The sequence below is a fragment of the Lolium rigidum genome, chromosome 7 (assembly GCF_022539505.1).
Source record: "Lolium rigidum isolate FL_2022 chromosome 7, APGP_CSIRO_Lrig_0.1, whole genome shotgun sequence".
Lineage (NCBI taxonomy): Eukaryota > Viridiplantae > Streptophyta > Magnoliopsida > Poales > Poaceae > Lolium > Lolium rigidum.
Genome location: NC_061514.1, coordinates 341,998,309 through 342,023,250, shown reverse-complemented (window position 1 = coordinate 342,023,250; position 24,942 = coordinate 341,998,309). Strand labels below are relative to the sequence as shown.

General features: G+C 46.3%; 1 protein-coding gene and 2 non-coding genes across 3 annotated transcripts; all 3 read left to right on the top strand.

Moving 5' to 3' along the window:
* The first annotated feature begins 19,276 nt into the window (after positions 1 to 19,276).
* On the top strand, positions 19,277 to 20,178 carry LOC124676684 (probable calcium-binding protein CML46). Its single transcript, XM_047212729.1, has one exon. The coding sequence runs from the start codon at positions 19,330 to 19,332 to the stop codon at positions 19,954 to 19,956; it is 627 nt and encodes a 208-aa protein (XP_047068685.1). The 5' UTR covers positions 19,277 to 19,329; the 3' UTR covers positions 19,957 to 20,178.
* Positions 20,179 to 24,662: 4,484 nt separating this feature from the next.
* On the top strand, positions 24,663 to 24,736 carry TRNAI-AAU. The gene has a single exon. It is a non-coding gene; the product is annotated as a tRNA-Ile (tRNA).
* Positions 24,737 to 24,839: 103 nt separating this feature from the next.
* On the top strand, positions 24,840 to 24,913 carry TRNAI-AAU. Its single transcript has one exon. It is a non-coding gene; the product is annotated as a tRNA-Ile (tRNA).
* Positions 24,914 to 24,942: the final 29 nt, after the last annotated feature.

Below are 24,942 nucleotides of genomic sequence, written 5' to 3'. Positions count from 1 at the left end.
TAAGTTGATGAAGAAGGGGATGCCTTGGGCATCCCCAAGCTTAGACGCTTGAGTCTTCTTGAAATATGCAGGGATGAACCACGGGGGCATCCCCAAGCTTAGACTTTTCACTCTTCTTGATCATATATCATCCTCCTCTCTTGACCCTTGAAAACTTCCTTCACACCAAACTTCTCATAAACTTCATTAGAGGGGTTAGTACTCAAAAAATTTGAATCCACCTTGGTCCTGTAGTGGCACATTGCAAGAACTCAATAAAACATTAGCTACAGCTCTCCACGTCTAGAAAGCCTCGCTTAAAGTCCACAAGAGACAATGCAAAAAACAGAGTCAGAATCTGCCAAAACAGAACAGCCAGTAAAGACGAATTTTAAATAAATACTTCCGTTGCTCAAATCAGAAAACTCACAACTAATGAAAGTTGCGTACATATCTGAGGAACACGCACGTAAATTGGCATATTTTTCTGAGTTACCTACAGAGAAAACAGCCCAGATTCGTGACAGATAGAAATCTGTTTCTACGCAGAAATCCAAATCTAGTATCAACCTTCGATTAGAGGCTTCACTTGGCACAACAAAACACAAAACTAAGATAAGGAGAGGTTGCTACAGTAGTAAACAACTTCCAAGACACAAATATAAAACAAAGTACTGTAGCAAAATAACACATGGGTTATCTCCCAAGAAGTTCTTTCTTTATAGCCATTAAGATGGGCTCAGCAGTTTTAATGATGTGCTCGCAAGAAATAATGTTTGAAGCAAAAGAGAGCATCGAAAAGTAAATTCAAAACACATTTAAGCCTAACATGCTTCCTATGCAAAGGAATCTTGTACAAGAATAAATTCATGAAGAACAAAGTGACAAGCATAAGAAGATAAAACAAGTGTAGCTTCAAAATTTTAAGCATATAGAGAGGTGTATTAGTACCATGAAAATTTCTACAACCATATTTTCCTCTCTCATAATAATTTTCAGTATCTTCATGAACAAACTCAACAATATAGCTATCACATGCAGCATACTTTTCATGATTTCCAAACACATAATTTTTATCAAGTTCAAGAATAGTGGAATTAAAACTTTCAAACTTACTTTTATTAATAATATAACAAGGTAGTTGATCAATCTCAAGAGATATGGGACTCCTAAATAAAGTCAATACTTCTCCAATCCCATTTTCATTAGTAGCAAAATTAATATTGTCAAGTAACATAGGACCATCATCTAGAGCTTTATCATAAACATTTGCCAAGCAAAATTCTTTAGTACCATGCATTTCGACATCGAGGCACAAACAAAGCATTATCATAAGATTTATCAAAGTAGCATGGATTATCATAAATAACGGTAGCATAATTATTCTCACAAGTATTACTCATAGGTACTATTTCAAGAGAATCCACAGGAACATAACATTCAACCTCTTCCGGTAAGCATGGAGGACAATCAAATAGTGTAAGAGATAAAGAGTTACTCTCATTAGAAGGTTGACATGGGTAGCTAATCCATTCTTCCTCCTTTTGTTCGTCGCTCTCCTCTTCTTTTTCATCCAATGAGCTTTCGGGTTCATCAATTTCCTCCTCTTTTTCATCCAATGAGCTTTCGGGTTCATCAATTCCTTCTTCCACGAGGTTCCTGCAAATTGTGAGTGCATTCTTGTGCATTAATGTGCCTCTCTTTATAATCAAGGATATATGGATTCCTACTGTAGCATTCTATGCAAGAATTAAGGATAGTAGAGACATAATCTTTAAGGCCCTTACAAACAACACAAGTTTCATAATTCTCAACCATGAAGGATTCTATCTCGGAGGCTCCCATAAATAAGACAAATTGTTCTACCTCTTCGAACCCATAATGAATATAGCAATTCCGATTATAGTTCTTAATTAAAAATTCCTCACTAAAGCCACATTGAAATTTAAGATGTTTAGTATCCTGTTGAGAGCAACAGTTTATATCATGGCGTTCAAGCAAGATTTTAGCAATTGTATTCAATTTTTCTATCATAGCACTCATTATTTTACCAGTTCTTGATTCTCTATAACAATTATAACATTCTATAAGCTCCAAGTAGGTTGTAGGTTCTCCCATAACAGCAGTTTTTAATTTTTTTGGTTTTTCAAATTTTTATGGATTTTTGGGTATATGAGACAAATAAAACAAGACAAAAAGAAACTAGACAAAAGTAAACTAAGCAAAATAATACTAGACAGAAATAAACTAAGCACAAATAAACTAGACAAAAGTAAACTAAGCAAAGCAAAATAAAATAAAACAGAGAGAGATGTAGAGTGTACTCCCCAGGTGAACTTATGAGTAGAGCTATGCCTCCCCGGCAACGAGCGCCGGAAAATAGTCTTGATGACCCACAAGTATAGGGGATCGCAACGAGTCTTCGAGGGAAGTAAAACCCAAATTTATTGATTCGACACAAGGGAGGTAAAGAATACTTATAAGCCTTAACAACCGAGTTGTCAATTCAGCTGCACCTGGAAAAGCACTAGCAACAGGGGTGATGTGAAAGTAGCGATGATATGAGAGCAATAGTAACAGATAACACAGCGACGATAGTAGTAATATGAGAGCAATGGCACCGGAAAACGATTGACATGTAGAACGAGTATATGATGATGAAAGATGGACCGGGGTTCCCAGCTATCTACACTAGTGGTAACTCTTCAATAACAAGTGTTGGGTGAACAAATTACAGTCGGGCAATTGATAGGATTGAAATAGCATTAAGACAGAATATCAAGATCATTAATCATGTAGGCATGTTTTCCAATAATAGTCGTACGTGCTCGCAATGAGAAACTTGCACAACATCTTTTGTCCTACCAGCCGGTGGCAGCCGGGCCTCAAGGGAAACTACTTGGATATTAAGGTACTCCTTTTAATAGAGCACCGGAGCAAAGCATTAACACTCCGTGAAAACATGTGTCCCTCACATCACCGCCATCCCCTCCGGTTGTCCCGATTTCGTCACTTCGGGGCCTTTGGTTCCGGACGGTGACATGTGCATACAACTTGTAGATACAATCTAAGCAATAAGTATAGAGCTCAAATCTAAGATCATGCCACTCGGGCCCTAGTGACAAGCATTAAGCATAACAAGATTGCGAGCAACAATAACTTCATAAACTTTGTAGATAGACAATCATAACGTAACAATCCATCGGATCCCGACAAACACAACACCGATTACATCAGATGAATCTCAATCATGTAAGGCAACTCATGAGATCATTGTATTGAAGTACATGGGGGAAAGAATACCAACTAGCTACAGCTAGAACCCGTAGTCCATGGGGGAACTACTCACGGAGCATGATGGAGGCGATGGCGTTGATGGAGATGGCTTCCGGGGGCACTTCCCCGTCCCGGCAGGGTGCCGGGACAGAGACTTCTGTCCCCCGAATTGGTGTTTCGCGATGGTGGCGGCACCCCTGGAGTCTTTCTGGAGTTTCGTCAAAAGGTACGGTGTTTTTAGGTCGAAAGGGATTTTATAGGCGAAGAGGCGGCGCAGGGGGCACACAGGGCGCCACACCACGAGCCGGCGCGGGCCCGAGCCGGGCCGCGCCGCCCTATGGTGTGGTGGCCCTCCGGCCCCTCTCAGACTCTTCTTCGTGTTCTGGAGCCTTCCGGGAAAAATAGGAGGTTTGGTCTTCGTTTCGTCGAATTCCAAGAATATTGCCCGAACAGCCTTTACGGAACCAAAAACGGCAGAAAACGAGAGCTGGCACTGTGGCATCTTGTTAATAGGTTAGTTCCGGAAAATGCATGAAATCATCATAAAGTGCAAGCAAAACATGTAAGTATTGTCATAAAACAAGCATGGAACGACAGAAATTATGGATACGTCGGGGACGTATCAAGGACACCGCCTTGTTGTCCCCCTCCGACTCTGGTTCGACCTAGTACTTTCCGTTTGTTCTGAATTTTTTTACTATATAATCCCCCGGACCCCTGGAGGTCCGTATATCGTTTTCTCGACGTGTTTTGTTTTGAGCTGTTTCTGCCAGGATTTGCTTCGGATCTAGAGGTGTCATGTCTTCGTCAGGAACTCCGAAGGACAGCTCCCGCAAGGACTTTGGCAACTTGTACATGGACGAGCTGAGGATGCATCCCAAGGAGTTGCTGCTTGTTGATGGGGAGCTGCAGATCAAAGATGTTCAGGGTCCCAAAGGAGAAGGAAGCTTGGAAGACAGGATGGAGAAGCTAGAACAAGAGGTCTTCAATTACAAGAAGATGTCCGAGCGTGAAGTGGATATCTTCCACAAGATTGTGTCACGAACTCATTCGCTGAACACGAGAAGGAAACTGCAAAGCTATGGGGCGACATCCTCTCACTTCACGACACCACCAACAAACTCCAAGCTCGACTCTATGACGTTCATAATCAGAGCTGTGAGTATGAAAACAGGTTTAAACACATAAGCCATGTCTGCTAGTGTCGGGATTCCCGAGACCAAGATGTCATTTGTTGATGGAGAGCCTCTATCTTGGAAGTACGAAGACGGGAATTCATCACCACCGTCGCCAAAGGAGTAATTCATCATCGGTATTGGCATCCCCTTGGTTTGTTCCAAGCTTGGGGGAGTGCCGCGGTATCACATCATCACTACCTTTTTACTTTTTACTATCAAGTAGTGTCATATCATGAGTAGGGAAGTTATCATATAAGATGGGTTGCAGTGTGGAAGTATCTCTCCTTTAGTTGGTTGCCTATGTATCCCTTGGGGTGAGTTATCGATATGAAATATTAATGAGAAGTCTTATCATTCACATATTGCACACCTTATTTTAGTTTGCAATTTCTATTATATGGTTGATCTGGCAAACTTAGCATTGGTCAATAGCAACAACACTTTGAAGTTTAAGTAGAAAAGAGAAATACATATAGTTGTTTCATTGTCTTCCTTTCTTGTTAGCTCATAGCTTATTATTCTGAAGTTAAAATTGTTTGTGCTTGCAAGAAAGATGCATGATTATGTCTATCACATGTATATTCGTTTGTTTCCCTCAACTCTTATGCTTGCTAATTAACCTTGCTAGCCAAAGACACCGTACTGAGAGGGAATGCTTCTCATGCATCCAAACTCTGAACCCAAACCTATGCCATTTGTGTCCACCATATCTACCTACCGCATGGTATATTCACGCCATTCCAAGTAAATACTTCATGTGCTACCTTTAAACAATTCAAAATTTATTACTTCTTATTTGTGTCAATGTTTTATAGCTCATGAGGAAGTATGTGGTGTTTTACCTTTCAGTCTTGTTAGGCAGCTTCCACTAATGGACTAGTGGCTTCATCCACTTATCCTATAATTTTGCCAAAAGAGTCGGCAACGGGGTTCCCGGCCCCAATTAATCAACTTTCATTAATAACTCTCTTCACATGTTTTGCTCCGATTCATCGGTAAGCAACTTAATTTTGCAATAGACACTCCTCCATGGTATGAGATTGTTGGAAGGCACCCGAGGATTCGGTTAGCCATGGCTTGTGTAAGCAAAGGTTGGGGGAGTGTCATCCTTAAATAAACTAAAGTACATGTGTAAACAAAAGAGAAGAGGGATGATCTACCTTCGCTGGTAGAGATAACGTCCTTCATGGGAGCCGCTCTTTGGAGGTCTGTTTGGCAAGGGGGTTAGAGTACCCATTACCAGTCGTTGACAACAACAAACACCCCTCAAAACTTTACTTTTATGCTCTCTATATGATTTCAAAACTTGAAAAGCTCTAGCACATGATTTAATCCCTGCTTCCCTCTGCGAAGGGCCTGTCTTTTACTTTATGATGAGTCAGTAAACCTATTTCCCTCCATCTCAAGCAAGCATTTTAGTTGTTGTGATCAAACTATTATATTGTGATTTGCTTCATCATGTCTTTTATTGTTTAGTACAAGTTTTACCTGAATGAATATAGCTTTGAAAGTCATCAATGATTATTATGATTGAGTATGCAAGATGAGCCACATAAGTTTTAATATGAGAGCGCTGCTCAATAGATAAGTATAATTTGTTAAGCTGTTCTCTCGACCAAGAACAAAGTTTGCCATCACCAATTATGATTTCTTATGCACCTTTATTTGTGATTACCTTATACTTGTTTCAAGTTGAGTTATATGAGGAAGTTGTTTACTAGAATGTCTTGTGTGAATGAATATGATGCTTCTTGTCCGTATTTGATTTATCGACTCTTCACTCCATAAACATGTGGTCCTGTTTACTGAGTTCAGTTTCGCTTGGGGACAAGCGAGGTCTAAGCTTGGGGGGAGTTGATACGTCCAATTTGCATCACTATTTTATATCATAATTTGTCTGTTATTCATTGATATATTTCATATTTGGATATAATACTTATGTTATTTCATCTATTTTGCATGTTTCATGATTATTGGAGGATCGCGCACGGAGCCGGATTCTACGCTGGAAAAAGCACCGTCGAATGCAATATTTTGGAAGATCAACAATTGACGGGAATTTCACGAAAACTCCTATTTTTCCGGATGACGAAGGGAGCCGTAAGGGGGAGAAGAGGGGACCCGAGGTGGGCCCACCCCATAGGCCGGCGCGGCCCAAGGCCCGGCCGCGCCGCCCTATGAGGAGGGGGCCCACGGCCCTCTCGCCTCCTTTTCTTCGCGTACTCCTTCGTCCCGAAAACCTAAGCTCCGGAGGGTACGTCGCGAAGAGTCACGGCCGCCTCGCGGGGCGGAGAACACCGGAGAGAAAAGAGCTCTCCGGCGGGCGAGGAATCCGCCGGGGAAATTCCCTCCCGGAGGGGGAAATCGACGCCATCGTCATCGTCATCGAGCTGGACATCATCTCCATCACCACCGTCATCATCATCATCATCATCACCGCCATCTCCACCGCTGCACCTCGTCACCGCTGTAACAATTTGGGTTTGATCTTGTTTGTTTGATAGGGAAACTCTCCCGGTGTTGATTTCTACTTGTTATTGATGCTATTGAGTGAAACCGTTGAACCAAGGTTTATGTTCAGATTGTTATTCATCATCATATCACCTCTGATCATGTTCCATATGATGTCTCGTGAGTAGTTCGTTTAGTTCTTGAGGACATGGGTGAAGTCTAAATGTTAGTAGTGAATTATGGTTGAGTAATATTCAATGTTATGATATTTAAGTTGTGGTGTCATTCTTCTAGTGGTGTCATGTGAACGTCGACTACACGATACTTCACCATTTATGGGCCTAGGGGAATACATCTTGTACTCGTTTGCCAATTGCGGGGTTGCCGGAGTGACAGAACCTCGAGCCCCCGTTGGTATATCGATGCGAGGAGGGATTGCGGGATCTTAGAGTTTAAGGCTCGTGGTTAGATTTATCTTAATTACTTTCTTGTAGTTGCGGATGCTTGCAAGGGGTATAATCACAAGTATGTATTAGTCCTAGGAAGGGCGGTGCATTAGCATAGGTTCACCCACATAACACTTATCAAAACAATGAAGATTATTTAGCCACATGAAGCAAAAGCACTAGACTAAATTCCCGTGTGTCCTCAAGAACGTTTGGTCATTATAAGTAAACAAACCGGCTTGTCCTTTGTGCTAAAAAGGATTGGGCCACTCGCTGCAATTATTTCTCTCGCATTTTACTTACTTGTACTTTATTCATCCGTTGCATCAAAACCCCTTGAATACTTGTCCGTGAGCATTTACAGTGAATCCTTCATCGAAACTGCTTGTCAACACCTTCTGCTCCTCGTTGGGATCGACATTCTTACTTATCGAAGATACTACGATACACCCCCTATACTTGTGGGTCATCAGCCAGCGTCAGAGAAGCAGGGGTCGGGCAGGCGGGTAGGTGGGCGGGGAAGGGCCGAGCCATGCGGCTGGAGGAGCAGAGGTGCGGCGACGGAATCCGGCGAAGATTGGGCGTGGTGCGGCGGTCTTCCGCCTATGGCTCGTGCTCCTGATGTCGGTCTGGTGGAAGCAACAAACCATCTGATTCTAATCTCTCCTCTTATTAGCTCACCGAACCTTGTTCCCTTTATCTTAAAAAACAAAGAAAAGTATAGGTAGAAGAAGAGAGAAGTATAGGTCGTACTGTCTCTCCTCCGTCAGCCATTTGAACCACGCGAGGCTCCAGTAGTTGGGCGCTCTCCGTTGGGGAATTTTTTACCGGTCAAACCTTGGTTGCTACTCTAGGTTGCTCTTCATGTGCTACTCTTTTATTCATTTGTTTTGGAGAGTGTTAACAGATTACTGGATGGTGTTAGACACGTGTTGAGTAGCTAGGGTGTGCTCACGTATCCCCCTAATCACCAGGTTTCATTCATTAAATACTCAATGCAATTACACTTAGTACCCTTATATCTTGTTTCAACAAATCACTGCAAAGATTGAGAATTTTTTGATCTGCACAAGTCAGTTCCACATTCCAAAACATGAGAGCGTTCAAACTTCGGGACGAAGTTTAGTTTAAGGGGGAGAGCATGTAACATCCCATGATTAGAGGCTACAAAAAGAGAGGAAACAGATGTGTGAATTGCATTCATGCATATTTTCATGTGTGAATTGCATTCATGCATAGAAATATACATGAATGCAATTCACGCATCTGTTTCCTCTCCTTTTGTTGCATCGATCTAATCCTGAGATATTTAATAACTCCCAAGTGCAAGAGATCACCGTAGTACAATTCGATAAGTATTTGAGTTTCGAATCCACGAGTAGCTGAAGGTAAATTATCTATTCTCTAAAGCTATATAACCTACTTATATGCCCTTCTATGCAAAGCTAGGATCTATAGTGTGTGTATGAAGTGGTTTTTGCTATAAAACTATGAATACTGAAAATAAAATGTTACTGAAAATAAAATGCAAAGAAGTTAAACTAATGCAAGATAAGTAAAGTGATATGAAGTGGAGTAGGAGGAAGTAACTCAAGGGGGTAAGTGTCTTGGAAATTTTCTATTTAGTTTACATGGTTGTCACAATTAGTGAAGCTTATTATAGTGTTTTTAGTGTTTTTTTCTAGAGAGGAGCCATAAATAGGTGCAAGCATTGATATGAGCAATTGGACCCCTATTGATTTATCCCAAGGCCAGTTAAGCACAAACAAGAAAATTATTAAGACATAAAGTCCAATAACCACTGTAAGTTTGAAGGTCCTCATAGTTATATACACCCCCCGTTGATTAACCATGAATTAATATAACAGGAATCAAAAAATTGGGACATGGTTTCTGTCAAGCTCCAGTTGGCCCTCCTCCTATCATCATGCAACGATGACAACCTCATGTATTTCCCAACTATGTGTGCATTCATATATCAGTACGAAAGATCATACAAATACTCATATGCAACCATCACAAATTATCTCACAATTGCCAAAAATAAGCCACCACCCAAACAAAGACATAAAAGTACAAAATATCATGGGCAAGTGATAGCTTGCAATACACATCATGTTTGCCAAGAGATTACAAAGGGGTATATGAAAATGGTGTTGAGGGTGTTGATGAAGAGTTGTATCCCGTTGAGGAGATGGCGATGAAGATCCCCGTAGCTGCGGCCACGGGAGGCGGCGACAGCGCCTGGAGGGCCGGCGGCTGCCCTTGGGGTAGTGCCCCCTTGCCCCTTCTTATTCCTTGACTTGGTGCTGGTGTGGAGTAGGTTTGCCCCTCCTTGGTGGCGGCTGCCAAGGAGGGGAAATTTCGTGGCTATGGGTGAATGCCTCCAAAAGTAGGGTTTTCCTCTCAATGTATAGAGGTGGAGATGCAATCTTGGCCATAAGATGGATGCACCTTTGATCCAAGGGCTCTTGGGAACCTATAGAACCGTCCTATGACTCCCCTATCCTTTATGAGTCCATGAAGTCTTGCCTTGTCGGAAATCCTCAAATACGGAAGGAGTTTGAGTCAATCATGTCACATATTTTCGGGTTCGTGAAACTGCCTTTGTACCCTTCAGTAATATGGTAAAACAGTGGGCATACGGAGTCCGATTGGGTCGAATTTTATGTCTAAAAGAAAGATAATAAAATTTTCCACAACTTTATCCATTGACACTTTTTCATTTGACGATGTATTCGGGGCCTATCGTGGCCATCTTCAGAAAAAGTTCTACATGAACAGATTTTAGGAAACTCCAGATTTCGCCATAATGAACGGTTTCCTCCCATATTTGCCTATTTCCTACACAAAAAACTATAAAATAAAAACTTATGCACTTTTACAACTATTAATAGGTTAGTCCCAATAAATACAATAAAGTTGCAATATAATAAGGATTTTTGTACAATAAAGTACAAAGTTCATGTATGTATTTTACATTCATCAATATTACACACTCGCGATGATCATATTGTGTCGTGCATGATCATAGAAGCATTCATGAATTCCCACATCTCAGATGTCGACCATGTGAGAGCAAGGTACTAGATGGTAGCAAAATGAGCTTGGAGCGCACCAAATGCTCACTCGACATCGTTCCTACAACTCTTGTGGCATGTAGCAAATATAATTTATTCTCATTAGCAGAGATGGAAATCGTCTTCACAAATATCTACCTTTTTAGATATATGCCATTGGTTAGGTAGTAACCTTTGCCGTATGAGTGGACATTAATCTCATAGTTTACCTCTAGAGCATGGACTTTAATGGGCCTAGCAAACATCGGAGAGCGCCGCAACAAGGTGATACCAAAAAAAGCATGCCAACTCCATAGGTTGTAATCTTCCACGGCTTCAAATACCACACTGCACTCTTTAATATGATCTTTGTACACCTCTTGGCAAGTGAATGGACAATTCTTCCATCACATTGTCCTAGAAAATTCTCTTGCTTCGTTCTGGGGCAGGACTTGAGTTGTGTCTTCTTCATTTGACTCTCTCAGATAGATTGATGCAAACATACCACGACTGCCCAAAAAAACTATACACAATCGCCTGGCATGTGGACTCAGATATGCATAGATAGCCATCTCATGTATACGTAGGAGCTCCATATGCAATACACGTCAGGCAGTCGTGCATTTAAGACCCAAGGAGAAACCAACCAATACGGCTAGGTTTTCTTGCACTTGAAGCAGTAATCATACTCTCACACTATATATTATATATGTGCATGAGTAACTCCTTGTTCATACTAAAGCGGCCCCGAAAATCTTTTGGTGTATGGGGTTGTAGGTAAAATAGTCAACCTATAGAATCACAACATCCTGCTTCCGCTGCCGGTACTTTTTCTCCCTCTTGCCCCTTCCTAGAGCTCCACATCAAGGTTTGCATCCAGTTGCGCTCGTAAACAAAGAAGACCAAATATAATGATAAACTTCTCTTCATCATCGGCGGTAATATCGACTTCATCTTGCACCAGTTGATAGATCATCATCTCATCATCGCTATACACCGTCTATTTATTATCAAACAATGAATAATCAGATATCTAACACTCTATCTAAATTAATGAGAGAAAAAATCTAGAAAAACATATACATAGTCAAATGGCCTAACAAGCCGTGTGCAAGGTGGTTGTGAGCCGTAGCCATGATCCGGCTTGTCGGAGATCCGCCGCATCAAAGAAGAGGCACGGACCGATACAACTAACATGGAAGAGGAGGTCCTAGGCGGCCAATGTCGGCGATGATTGGCAGCACCAGCTGAAATGCCCGCATAGAAGTGGGACGGTAGCGGCACCGATTTAGGTGGGAGAGGCCGCGAGAGAAGAGATGTAGGACGGGAAGAATGGTTGGGTCGCTGCCGTGTGGACGTGTGTGCCCACGCCCACAGTGACGGTCAGCATGTGCTAGGTATATGGCTCAAAAGTGCCGGACTAAGTTTTAGTCTACACCAACTTCTGGCGGACGATTCCACGTGAGCATATTTATCTTTTTTTTCGATAAAGGATGTTTTATTACTTTTAGAAGCAATATTTATCGGGCCCATTTAAAGAGCATCTTGGGGGCCCGGTGCAAATGCTCTTAGATCACCTCCTATGGTGCAACCAAACGTACTGCCCATGATGACCATCAGAATGGACGAATGGCCAGATTGGGTTGTTCTTAGAATCGTGGATAATCCGCTTTCAGTCGCAATCTGAACTTGCAGCAAGCCCGGGCGCGCCCTCCGTCTCCGAGCATCATATCAGCGAAGACCGACTGACTGGTTGTCAATTGGCATATCCAAACAATTCATCTGATCCGACGAGACGATGCTCACTCTGCTTCCTGGTAGCCTGCGTGCCGCTGCCGCCAGCGACCGGTGCACTGAACCAACAAACCCCTACCGGAACTCTAACCTTTACCTGGTGGCGCGGTGCACAGGGCCCGTTGCCACCACCATTGCACCACCCTTTCTTCCCAAGTCTCGCCGCGAAGTCGCCGCTTGATTGTTCCGCCGAGACTAACGGTGGAAGAAAGGCCGCCTAGGGGACCGAGCGAGACAGCAACATGATCATTGCTAGCTTGCTTGATTGTCAAGCGCCGCCGGTCTGAAAACGTCCGGGAAGCTGCCGAGGTCCTCACTCACCATTGTCCACTCTCCATGCGCACGCATCTGACATTCGGACTCGATTCCGCCATGGCGCGCGCACATGTACGGGTACGTACTACACAGGTCCACGTTACGAAGCGATCGAGGTTGCTTCTTAATTCGTAGTATGAATTATTTGAAAGTTTCCAGTGTGAAAATGTCGCAAACTGAAGCCCGGTCGGTCGGTCCACATCTTGTAAATTTCACCACACGACTAAGCAAGTTGGAGTTAATCTACACCCGGCTGCTCTTTTGAGGGGGACTGGTCACTGCTTGATAGTACCTAGTATGCAGTCTGTGGAGTATAGTCACCCACGATTTGTTATGGTTGAGTTGAGTTGTGTGCTCAGATGGTTAAGGTCAAGTCGGTACCAGCAATTTCGTGTGGATTGTATGCAGGAGATCATAGGCTACGTGGTCTTCCGCCAGTTTCAAATTAAGAGCATCTCCAACAGAGGCTCTAAAATAACGCTGCGCTAAAATAACTGTCAATATACAGCGTCAGATGCATTTTTCTTCCCTCCAGCAGACGCTGTAAAATAGACCGCGCTGTAAATATTTTAGTGCGCGCGGTACTTTGCGCTATCAAAAGCGGTATATCTAGTGCGCCGGCTACCGCGCGCCGTAAGCCGAAACCGCTCGCGCGAAAGAAACCGCTCGCTTCTGCCGACCGCCGCATCGCGAGTTCCACCGGCCGCCGTGCCGCAAGCTTCGCCGGCCGCCTCCCTCGCGAGCTCCGCCGGCCGCCGCCCCGCGAGCTCCGTCGGCCGCCCCGCGAGCTCCATCGGCCGCCGTGTTGCGAGCTCCGCCGGCCTCCCCGCAAGCTCCGCCGGCCGCCGCCTGCGAGCTCCGTCGACCGCCGCCCTGCGAGCTCCGTCGACCGCCGCCCTCCGAGCTCCGTCGACCGCCGTGCCTGCGAGCTCCGTCGGCTCCCCGCGAGCTCCGCCGGCCGCCGCGCTACGAGCTCCGTTGGCCGCCGCGGCTGCGAGCTCCGCCGGCCGCGCACGCAGCACGGACTCGATTTCGATTGTTGTGGCTAGCTAGACTCGATTCGCCGCGCGCGGACTCGATTGATGTGGCGGCGCACGCACGCACGAACTAATTTCGGCCTGCCGCGCATGGAGATTCGATTGCTAGCTTGCTAGCTAGATCAATTTCTAGCTACATGGATAATGCGCAGTAATTTAGTTGAATTTTTCAGATTTATTTGTAGCCTGTTTGATCTTGTTTGTTCTATGAATGTTGAAGAAACTTGTTTGTGGAGCTCTATTTTACAGCCTCCGGTGGAGGGTTGTTTTTCGAGCTTCGTGGTTGCGCTGTAAAATAGAGCCTCTGGCGAAGCACGCGTCGGCACCGCGCGCTATATCCGGATCGAGCGCGCTGCAAAGCCAAGCTTACAGCGCCAAATTTTAGAGCCTCTGTTGGAGATGCTCTAAGCTTGAACCTGAACCACGACGTGCCGGCCGCTGCCTGCACGCGTATCGTCCCACTGGATCGAGCCTATAGCAGCACACGGCGGCCATACCTGTTCAAACTCTAAATTTGCTGCCGGCCGGCCACTTATTCAGGAGTGTTTTTGTTCATCCACGCACGAACCCTAAATCATGAACCCTAACGTACACTCTCTTTCATCCCACGATCATTTCAGCCTATTGTTTTACCACTTCACAAACAAAAAAACTTAACATCATAAAATAAAGGCAGTATGAAATTACATGTCCCAAATGCGACGAACGGCCGACAGCGCTACAATATTTGAACGCCCATATGCTCTGGTTTCCTACAGGTTAATTGGACTTTCATATGCTCTCAACTTGTTAATTACTTGTACTGCTACGGTGGCACTCTTAACTCTTACTACTACTTAGCTGTCAAAGTTCAGGCCGATCCGATCTGACGGACAAGCTACTGAATCCTAGTGTGATGCCAGCTAAACCGGTCGCTCAAGCCCATAACGAGCTTACTAGTTAAGGTAAAACGCGCACATAATGACAGAAAAAACCTGGCTAGAACTATACTGATGAGCATGTGAAGCCGTCAGGTTTTGCCCATGTCGACGTACGTAACCAGGTACGAAACACGCACGAGGCCGGGCTCGTCTTTTGAAGCTCAAGCACTAGTCGAACAGCTTGGATTTGGGTACGGACGAAGCTCGTAACCCGCGAACTCTTTGTGGTTATCTTGATCCGCGGCGACACTGCCCCGACATACATACAGCAAGGAGCCATTTGCTTAGCTCTGATGATAAGCGTGATTAGCCCGAGTGCCCGACACTAGATCCGGATCCGTGTACGTGCGTCTATTGAAAATGGGTTAAGAGCATCTCCACTCGTCCCCCGAACAAGCCCCCGGCGAGCGTTTTTGCCATTCGGACGGCGTAATTCGGCCCAGTCGCGCTCCCGGTTCCTCGTTTTCGTCCGGATTTGGGCCTAAATTCATCCGGCGATCCCACGCCATCCCCGGCCCCCCGGGGAGCGCTCGGGGACTCCGGACGAAACGAAAGCGCAGAAATACCGAGGAAACTTCCGCGCGTCCGGTGGCCCCAACTTGTCGGCGAGAGAAACCGATCGTCGTCCTCATCGCATCGTCTTCCGCGCGCCGTAAAGGCTGCGGCCGGTCCGCATTCGCCGGCCACGCGGCGAGTTAATGTCGTCGTCTTCCGCGCACGCATCGTCTTCCGCGCGCACTAAAGGCCGCCGCCGGGCCGCCCGCCGCGGACGCGTCGCATTCCACGCGGCATTTAATCCCCGCGCCGCCCGCGCCTATATACGCCGCTCGCTCGCCGCGAGGCGTACCCCGTGCTCCACTCTCCCTCCACTCTCCCTCTACTCTCCCGATGGCGTTCTACGACGACGACGGCGCGGCCCAACAACGGCTTCCCCGCCGGTCGCTCCACGCGTGGGAGGGGCACCTCCTCCACCAGGCGGGGTACCCCTGCCCGCCGGACACGAGGCCTCCCGGAGGCGGCTGGCGGCTAAGTGCTGGCGGCGTACCGATCCCGCCGCCGCCGCGGGATCACGCCCTCGACGTCGCCATCGAGGAGGCTCGGATGGCGATGACGGACGAAGAGCGCGCCGACCCGCGCCACCACCCCGACAACTACACGAGGTGGAACTCGTTCTTCCTCCAGCGGTGGGAGCGGGAGCTGGCGGCCTATGACGGCCCGCCGCCTCCGCCTCCGCGCAACAACGCCGCGGGCCGCCGACGTTGGTGGAGCGCGCCGGAAAGGACGTCGGCGAACGTCCTCGAGCACATCGAGGGCGGCAACTTCCCGTGCTCACGATGCCCCCTCCATCGAGGGCATCGGCGAGCCGCCGTCGGGAAGCGTCCGGCAGCCCACGGCGCATGGCCGCCGGCTCGTCGTCTTCCGGATCGGCGCCGAGGTCATCCTTGGCGCCGGTGAAGAGGGAGGAGGCGACGCCGCCTTCGACGCCGGTGCGCGTCAAGAAGGAGCCGGCGTCTCCGCCGCCGACCGGAGGGCGCAGCGGCGGCGCCCTCGTCATCCGCGACCAGCCTTCCGCGCCGCGAGCAGCCGGAAGAAGACGAAGAAAGAGGCCGCCGCAAACCAGCTCGCCGAGGAGGAGGCGAAGCGCGCGGAGGACGCCGCGATGGCGGAGGCGATCGCCGTGTCGCTGCATGACATGGAGGAGGAGAAGCGCGCGGACGACGCCGCACCGGGAGCGGGCCGGGCGCGACCGGGAGCGCCAGAGGCGGAGCGGCAGCGGCGGGCCGCCGGACCCGGCCGCCGCACGCCAACTCGGCGCCCGCGCCGCTCCAACCGCCAACGACGATGTCGCGCGCTACCGCCGTCTCCGCGACACCTCCATCCGGCGTCGCCGTCCCCGTCGTCGACCTCGAGTCCTCCGACGACGACCGGGTACAAGCCATCCACGGGCCGGGAGACGCGGCCAGCAGGCGCGAGCAGCCGGAGCCGCGCGGCCCGAAGGGGAACGACGACGGCTCCGACGACGACGGCGGCGACTACACGGTGTTCTACCGCCATTTCGGCATGTAGAGCGCCGTGTTTTAAAATTAGCGTTTGAATTCCCTAGCCGAATTCGAAATATAGTCGAATTCGGCCTCTATGTATGAACTCCGCCCGTAATATAATAAATATCATTAAATTTAGTCTATATTCACCCGTTTTTAGCCGTAGTTTGTCAAGTTTCCGTTTTTAAATTCGCATCGTCGATTTCGCCCAGGCACGCGTGCGGGAAACTACTACTCCCCACGCCAAATCTTCCTCCAATCCGGACGAAAATTTCGCTGGATTTAGGCGTGGGGAGCGCCAACGAGTGGGGATGCTCTAAGTACGAAGAGCTGCTAGTCTGGACGTGCGTGCGTATGATCCAAAATTGCCAGCTAGGCTGCAAGCAAGAGGCTGCTAGGTCGTTGGGAATCAGGCGGGTTCAGATCGTAATTTCGAGGGGATTCCCTGCGCCGTACTCACCGTGGTGTAATGACAGCTAGTGAACATTTTGAATTTCTGCGTCCCTATACATAACTATGTACCAGTTTCATAAGGAGTATTTTGCAAGTGGCAGTACCATTTTCTTGACTTACTCCCTCCATTCTGAAATAGTCTACATTCTAACTCTAAAATTTATTCTGAAATAATCTACATTCGTTCGATCGTGTCGCCTTGTGATCTCTTGTGTTGGTTAGAGTAAGTATGGCCATGTTGTTCGGGTCATTGTTGCTGGGTGTGCGTGGACTTGGCCATGTTGTTGTAGTTTTTCGCTTGTTTTTCTCCTAAAAATTGAGCACTTCTCTTCTTAACTAATGGATGAGGGAACAAATTTGCCTCCGTTAAAAACAACACTAAAAACGAAGTGATTTTGCTCTCTTAATTTATTGGACGTTGTTATTTTTGATGTAGTTTGGAGTTAATTTTTTCGTACCTCATCTATTTTCTAATGTGTAAATTTAGTTTATTCCCCCACATTTTTATTTAATTATTTAATACTACATGGAGAAAACTGCACGAACCACCAGCTAGTGTCCAGACCCTTGCGGCGAACTACTCACTAGTATGTTTTTGTTCAACAAACCAAAAGAAAACATCTAATATGTTGTTCATAGCTATAAATCCTTGATTAGCTCGATTAATGGCAATTCGGACAATTACTGCACGTAAGTAAGTGATTACATGACATGCACATATCCCCTTTCATCTGGCTCAGGTTTGGATAGATTCTACAAAAAGATTCAAAATATAAAAAACTCCTAAAGAATTTTAAAAATTCGATAAATTGAATAAATAGACATTAATAATTATTCTAGTAAACTTGAGACATTTTGTTTGCCCGTTTAAAATGTTTCAACACTTTTTATTAGATTCATTCAAGATTAGTCCGTTGTTCAAACTTTTGAAAAACCTTTAAATAAAAAATTAAAACGGTGTCACAAAGTTTTGTCATTTTTTGTCAGATTCAGGCAAATAATATTGCAGAGACTTTTAGCAATAGTAGAAAGCTTTGTCGCTTTTTCTTATTCGGACAATTTGTGTTTATTCATTTCTTTTTGTCTGACCCTTGAAAATTTACAATAAATAAAAAATAGATACTAATTAATCTGGAAAATTATGAGACAGAGGACATGCAACTTGTTACGTCCACGGGCCCAGTTGCGATGTTTGTTTTTAATCGAGAAATTTTGTTATTTGATCATTTCTTTTTAAGATGAGAACGTCATCTCTCACCGAAACAAAAAACCTCCTATATGACACACCAAAGCATCAAACTTGTGGTTTGATCCGCCCTCATAACCATCCAATCACATGTTGGTTATCTACTTATCATTATTGTTGGTATCTGCAAATAATTACATGAAAATTGGGAGGAAATCCACTTTGGCTCCTAGAAGTATATGAACCCATTGCGTGAAAAAACATATTTTCAAATATCAAAAAATTATGCCAAAACATTTCACGTGTGGTAGACATATTATGTGCGTACACAAAGTTTTGATGAATATTTTTGTGGCTTGTGTAAAAAATGGCATTTTTTATGAACCCGAAATTATACTTCCGATTTTTTGACATTTTAAAATATGTTTGTAGGCATTTTTAGCAATTTAAGCAAAGAAGCAAATTATCCAGACCTAGTACATGCAGCAACCTTTATGGCTGCACAGTACGCTCAAAAGTCCTCCTCATCGGAGATACGTCGAGATTTTCTTGGAGGCTTCGGTCCCCGGAGGGCCATTTCTGCAATAAACCGAATCCGCCAGAAACGAATAGGTGGGTGACGGACTGGGATGCACGTAGTCCGGCCAGTTGGTTACTTTACTATTGCCGGCGAGCTAGCAAGCTAGCCACACGCCCACACTCCAGTTTCCTCGAAGCTTCGCGCTCATCTAGCCGTCCGATGCGATGCGATGCGATGCACCCAAAATGTCAAGCCCATCATCAAATCCCAACCGATCCATCCGCACGAATTGATCCCGCACCAAACTACAGCTACCACCCGATGCGATCCCAATTTCCTCCCAATTTTTCCTCTCATGTCCATTGCTTTCTCAGTATTCTTCAAGTCCCATTCGTATTTTTCCTGACGTTGATTATTAATGTTCCACCATCCCTGTCATGGCATGGCGAAGCACGGAGGCAACTTCCTCCTCCGGAGCCATCGCCATGCAAATGCAAAGGGAGCTTCCTGGCGACCGGACTTGTTTACTCCCCGATATTCCAGCCCCAGGTCGTCATATAAAGCCACGCCATTCCCCCACCATATCTCCACACACATTGAGCAGCAACTCCATCCATCGGCCGATCCTCGCCTTGAACACGCGCGGCGCATTCTTGCTCTAACCTCTAGCGCCATGGCAGAGCAAACGGCGCCACGACCACTCCTCCGCCGCGTGCTCTCCTTCCGGGAGCCGCTGCTGGTCATCCCCTACCTGATCAGCTTCCTCGCTGCCGCCGCTTCCGCCTTCTTCCACAGCTACGCCTCCTTCCTGCAGTCCTTCGCCAGGTCCCTCGCCGTCGTCCCCTCTCACGCCGGCTGCGCCAAGTGCACGTGCACGTACGCGTCGTCGTCGTCGGCGTCATGCTGCGCTGATAACAACGTCGTGGACTCCAACGAGGAGGAGGAGGAGGAAGAGCTGAGGAAGGAGGAGGTGGAGGCGATCATGGCCCGGATCGGGCTGGGCGTGTGCGGCACCGGCGAGGGTCTCAAGGCCAGCATGGGCCGCGCCGAGGTGTCCCGGCTGTTCGACGCCGAGGAGCCGAGCTTCGCGGAGGTGCGTCGCGCCTTCGCCGTGTTCGACGGCGACAAGGACGGGCTCATCGGCGCGGCGGACCTGCAGGCCGCGCTGGCGAGGCTCGGGTTCCGGGAGGACGCCGCGTCCTGCGAGGCCATGATCGCGGCCGCCAGCCGCGGGAGCGGGAGCGGGAGCGGGATGAACCTGTTCCAGTTCGTCACCTTCCTCGAGGACGGCCTCTGCTAAAAACTGATGGCCGATCTTTCACGTCCCTCGGCTCGGCAGAAGATGGGAGTGCGTGTGTTTTGTTCTTGCTCGTTTGTTTTTCCTTCTGCCGAGATCGAGCTGCGGGCGGATCGATGGATTGTGCAACTGATTAACGCACTAATTCTCTCAAGTTTTATTAATGGAACGAAGAAGAACTGGTTTTGCCAATTGATCATAAATAAGTTTGGCAACCCCATGATCTCATATCAACCTTGATATACTTATACATTGTTTCCAACTTGATCGGAGCACGATCTTTCGCTTCATTTTCGCGCAGCGTGGTGGTCGATTAACGACTCTGTCTCTGCAAAGTCTTGGCCAGAAAACCAGTTCAAATTTGAGAGCATGGATGACAGTCTAAAATCAAAAGGCCACCGACGACCCTGCAGGCCCGGTGAATCTCCTTTCAGCACGATCTCGTCGTGTGCGTGCGTCGACATCGCAGGCTGCTTCTTCTTTCCCGCCAGGAAGCTTCCTTGCAGCTGCTGCTGTGAACGAGCTGGAAATTCTGGTTGAAGTTGACATGGACATGTTCAGAAGGGTCCTAGCTTGCGCAGCCAGCCTCTGTTTAACAAGTGTGTAGGTGGAGCCGTGCGTGCTTCCAGCGTGAGAAAGAGCGGTTGAGCGTGACGCGAATCGTGCTATAGGGACTTCGTACACGTTGTGGAAATCGAGTCGGAAGCTGCGAGGAAGCAGAGCTCAGTGCCGCCGGCCGTTGCGTACTACACTATTTGCCGCCGGACTATGTTACCGTACACAAGTCACAAGGCGTGGGTGAACTTTTTGTTGTTGTTGAGAAAAACAGCATGACTTTGCTGCGTAGCTTTTTTTTGATAGCAACTTTGCTCCGTAGCTTTATTAATCAAACAAAAGATACATTGTTGATTAGCAAAGCAACAATAAAACTCGGCAGGTCATCAGCCCAAACACTATGGTGTGTATCCATCTCTCTCGACAAGCGATCAGCAAGCAACAGTGCTTGCTTTCCCTATTGCAAAAGCTAAACCCACAACTAGTGAAAATAGAGCGCTGAATATAAATGTAATCGAAAATTGCAGCAGCTGCCGTAGATGGAAAAAAACTCGATTGCAAAGCTTCAACAACCTGCAAACAATCCGATTGGATGATTATGCGATCACATCCGATCTCGTTGGCCAGTGCAATACCCCTGCTGATAGCTCTTGCCTCTGTCGTGTTTGCTTGTTTCAATCTCATAGTGAATTGGGTTGTTACATGCAACAATGAATCTCCCTGCATCATCTCTGTTTGTTACATGCAACAATGAATCTCCCTGCATCAATCTCAGTGAATCTCCCTTCCCATCCTAGCTGCTAGGTACCCATGTATCAGCCCATATATCTATTTGTGACCCATCACCGACTCGCCAAATACAACCCCTTTTGAACATTTAGACCCTAGCTAGTATACTTTTCCATGCAAAGGAAGCCACACTCTTTATTTCGGCATGCAAAATCTTACTATCTTGTCCTTAAAACTCTCGCACACAAAACGTTAGGCTCACAAATTAGGCTTCACGCATGTTTAATTAGCCAACATTGCGAGGTTAAAACAGTGAGGATCTTGAAATCCTAATTAATCCCCCTCTATTCTTAGGAATACATAATTTCCACCCCGCGAACCAGTGCCATTGACATCATCATCCCACCAGAGTTGCGACATTGCATCCATAATTCCTTTGCCATTTTTTTTGGAATATTAAACAAAGACATCACATGTTTTGGTATTGCTTGTGCCACTGGCTTCAAAAGCACTTCATTTCCTCCCATGGATAAAATTTTCTTCTTCCAACAACTAATGATTTTTGAACTCTCTCTATTAAATATTTGAAGCAATCACTTCTACCCACCCCGACCATAGTTGGTAAACCCAAGTACTTAAATAACTTCAGTTTGGATATCAATAGTATTGCATACCTCCACTCGCACATCCAGATGCGTATTTTGCCCACTTGTCGTCATCAATCGCACAAGAATGTGTATTCGGGTTATAGAATACACTTGATTTTGCACACCAACTGCCCTGAAGGTTCAAGGTATCTAAAATATTCTTCAAACATGTTGCATTGTTGCCGTTTGCCTCATAAGAATAAGTGAATCATCCGCGAACAAAAAATGTGACACTGATTAAGCATCACTACACACTTTAATCCTTTCCAATAATCCTACCACCTCGCCATTAGATAATAGACTTTACAGTCTTTAGCACAAATGAGGAATAAGTATGAGGAGAGTGGATCCCCTTGCCATAGCAAATAAGCTGGTCAATTTCAAAATAATTAAACCTCACATGAACACCTTACCGAGGACACACATTTCATCATAAAGATCTATCCATGTCGAGGGGATGGCCCCCCGGTATGCCAAATACAAGGAGATAAACAAGAGGAGGGCTGGCCTGACGAGGCCGACTGCGTTGTTGCCCGGCATGGCTCTTGATCGGCATGGTCCGGCTGGGCTTCCGCTCAGTTGGACCAACTATGTCGCCGTCATCGGAGGTCCGAGGCCGGTTGCCAGTTGCACTTCGTGGCCGGCTACCGGCTACCAGAATTCAGCGCCCTGTCACATCCCTTCTGCCACGTAGCATGCGATTCGGCAAGAGTCTTTATCGGTGCTTCACCGATGATTTTTCAGGGTATGTTTGACCCTGAGGTGATGGAAGCAACTGCATGTAGGGAAGGGATGGCAATGCCGAGTGACCTGAACCCGCGTCAAGCTGGTGAGTGACTGCGCCAATGCAACTCAGAGGATTCAAAGTGGTGATACCCTCCGATCATATGACCAAATTGTTCACGAGATCAGAGTGTTGGCTTCAAACTCTCAATCTTTCGACTTTGCTCATCATAACCGTTGTGCTAATGGTGATGCTATACCCTAGCTAGGGGTCCTATGTACTCTAATTTAGGCCGGCATTTTTGGTTCCAAACTCCACTTGATGGTGTATATTCTCACTGAAAATAAAGTAGCGGTGAAATGCACAAATGTGAGCCATCACATCTAAAAGGTGTATATTCTCACTGAAAATAGGAAACTAATGATGAGGGGAGGAGAGACAAAGAACCGCCTGCTGGTGTTGTTAACTTGCGAATCTGATGGTGGAAGTTGTAGCTGGCTGGCTAGTCACCGTACGTTCGATGCGCCCATAATGTGACAATTTTGAGTGAGTATATAGGCTATAGCAGCACCTTGTGATGGTATATGATTCCCCTGCAGCTGTTGGGCTGGAAGAACAAATCACCTGGTAGCATAGTTTGTTCGATTCGCCGGCACGGTTTGGATGGAAGCTGGAGCAGCATCTTCTTTAAAAAAAATTTGAGAGCTTGCAGCATCGCTTCTTCCTTTTTTCAGTGGCGATAGTCAGGGAAAGGTGCCTCCCGATTGCTGCAGGGCGACGTTTTCCCGGTATCATTTCGGCCCATCGATCCGGCAGCCTCTGCCTGTGTTCCAAACCGCCGCCCCTAGGCCTGTTTCCACTGCTGCTGCCGCGCCAAAATGCTGGGCTGGAACACATGATCGAACCTAGATTAGGACTGTTGGGTCAGCACTCAGCAGTCAGCAGCGTCTGGCATGTTGGAAAGAGGAAAATTAGTATAGTAGAAACCTTTCTACCAGTAGATGTATACACAGATACCCCTGAGTTTGCATAATCAAGAGGAACGTTGGGCATGGCATTTTAAAAGCATGGTTTCTTTAGTGTATGATCTGCTTACCGTATGATGACGGAGAAGAAGAAACGAAGAGAAGACTGGCTTGATCATAAGGCCGCCGTCTAATGGTAAAGAAGAAAAAAAGTATGCTCTGGAAATCAAAAGTCCCGGCCTAGGTGAGGTTGTTTGCATGGCGTTTTGCACATTGTTCTCTGCCATCAGCTGATGTATTGCAACACAGGGGTATGTCAACTACCTCTAATTGTCAGATCTGTCCATCACCGGTTGATTCGTGCAGACACTCTTTGGTAGATTGCAACATGGCACGGTGTGTCTGGGCTTTAGTGGATGAATCTATCACTGAACATGTGGCAATGAATACATGTCCTGATCCAAAGCGATGGCTATTCCTTATGCAAGAGAGTCTGAACCACTCTGAATTGATGCTGCTGGTGACGTTATGGGCAATTTAGACAGCACGTCGTAAGGCAATCCATGACGTTATGATGAAAGTGAACGTAGATGCGGCTGTTTCCCGCAATGCAGATCATGGTTCATTTGGTGTTGTAGACTGTTCCAAGGAGCTTCTAGCAGAACAATTAATGGTATCAGTGATCCTGGGATTTCGGAGGCTGTAGTGGTGACGGAAGGAATGGCCTTAGCTGAAGATTTGAGCGTCAGGCGAATTATATTTGCTCCAGACTACCAGGAAGTAATAAACAGTCCGAAAACCAAGAATCTTGGTCGTTTCAGTAGTATTGTATAGAAGAAATAAAGCAGCGAGCTGAAAGTTTTGAAGAAGTCATCTTTAATCATGAGAGAGTAATGGAGAGGCACATATTATAGCTAAGAACTATGTAGTTAGTCCTTTTGGCCGCCGTCTGTCGTCTGTAGCTGGCTCAGCCTCCTGATTGTATTCCTCTGAATGTTATCGTTCAATAAAGCCCTTGTGAGTTGTGACCTCCCGAGCTGGTAATATTGCTACAGTTGATATTAAATTATGTAGATTTATGGTCACAATGGCCTATTAGCTCAGCTGGTTAGAGCGTCGTGCTAATAACGCGAAGGTCACAGGTTCGAGACCTGTATGGGCCATGTTTTTCTTGTACTGTTATTTTTAAAACTTTTATTTTAATATTCCACAACTGGTTATACTATTACTTTTCATATAGCTTACTGTAGACTCACTATCACAAAAGGCCTATTAGCTCAGCTGGTTAGAGCGTCGTGCTAATAACGCGAAGGTCACAGGTTCGAGACCTGTATGGGCCATATTTTTTTGGTTTTTGTTGAACTTTTTT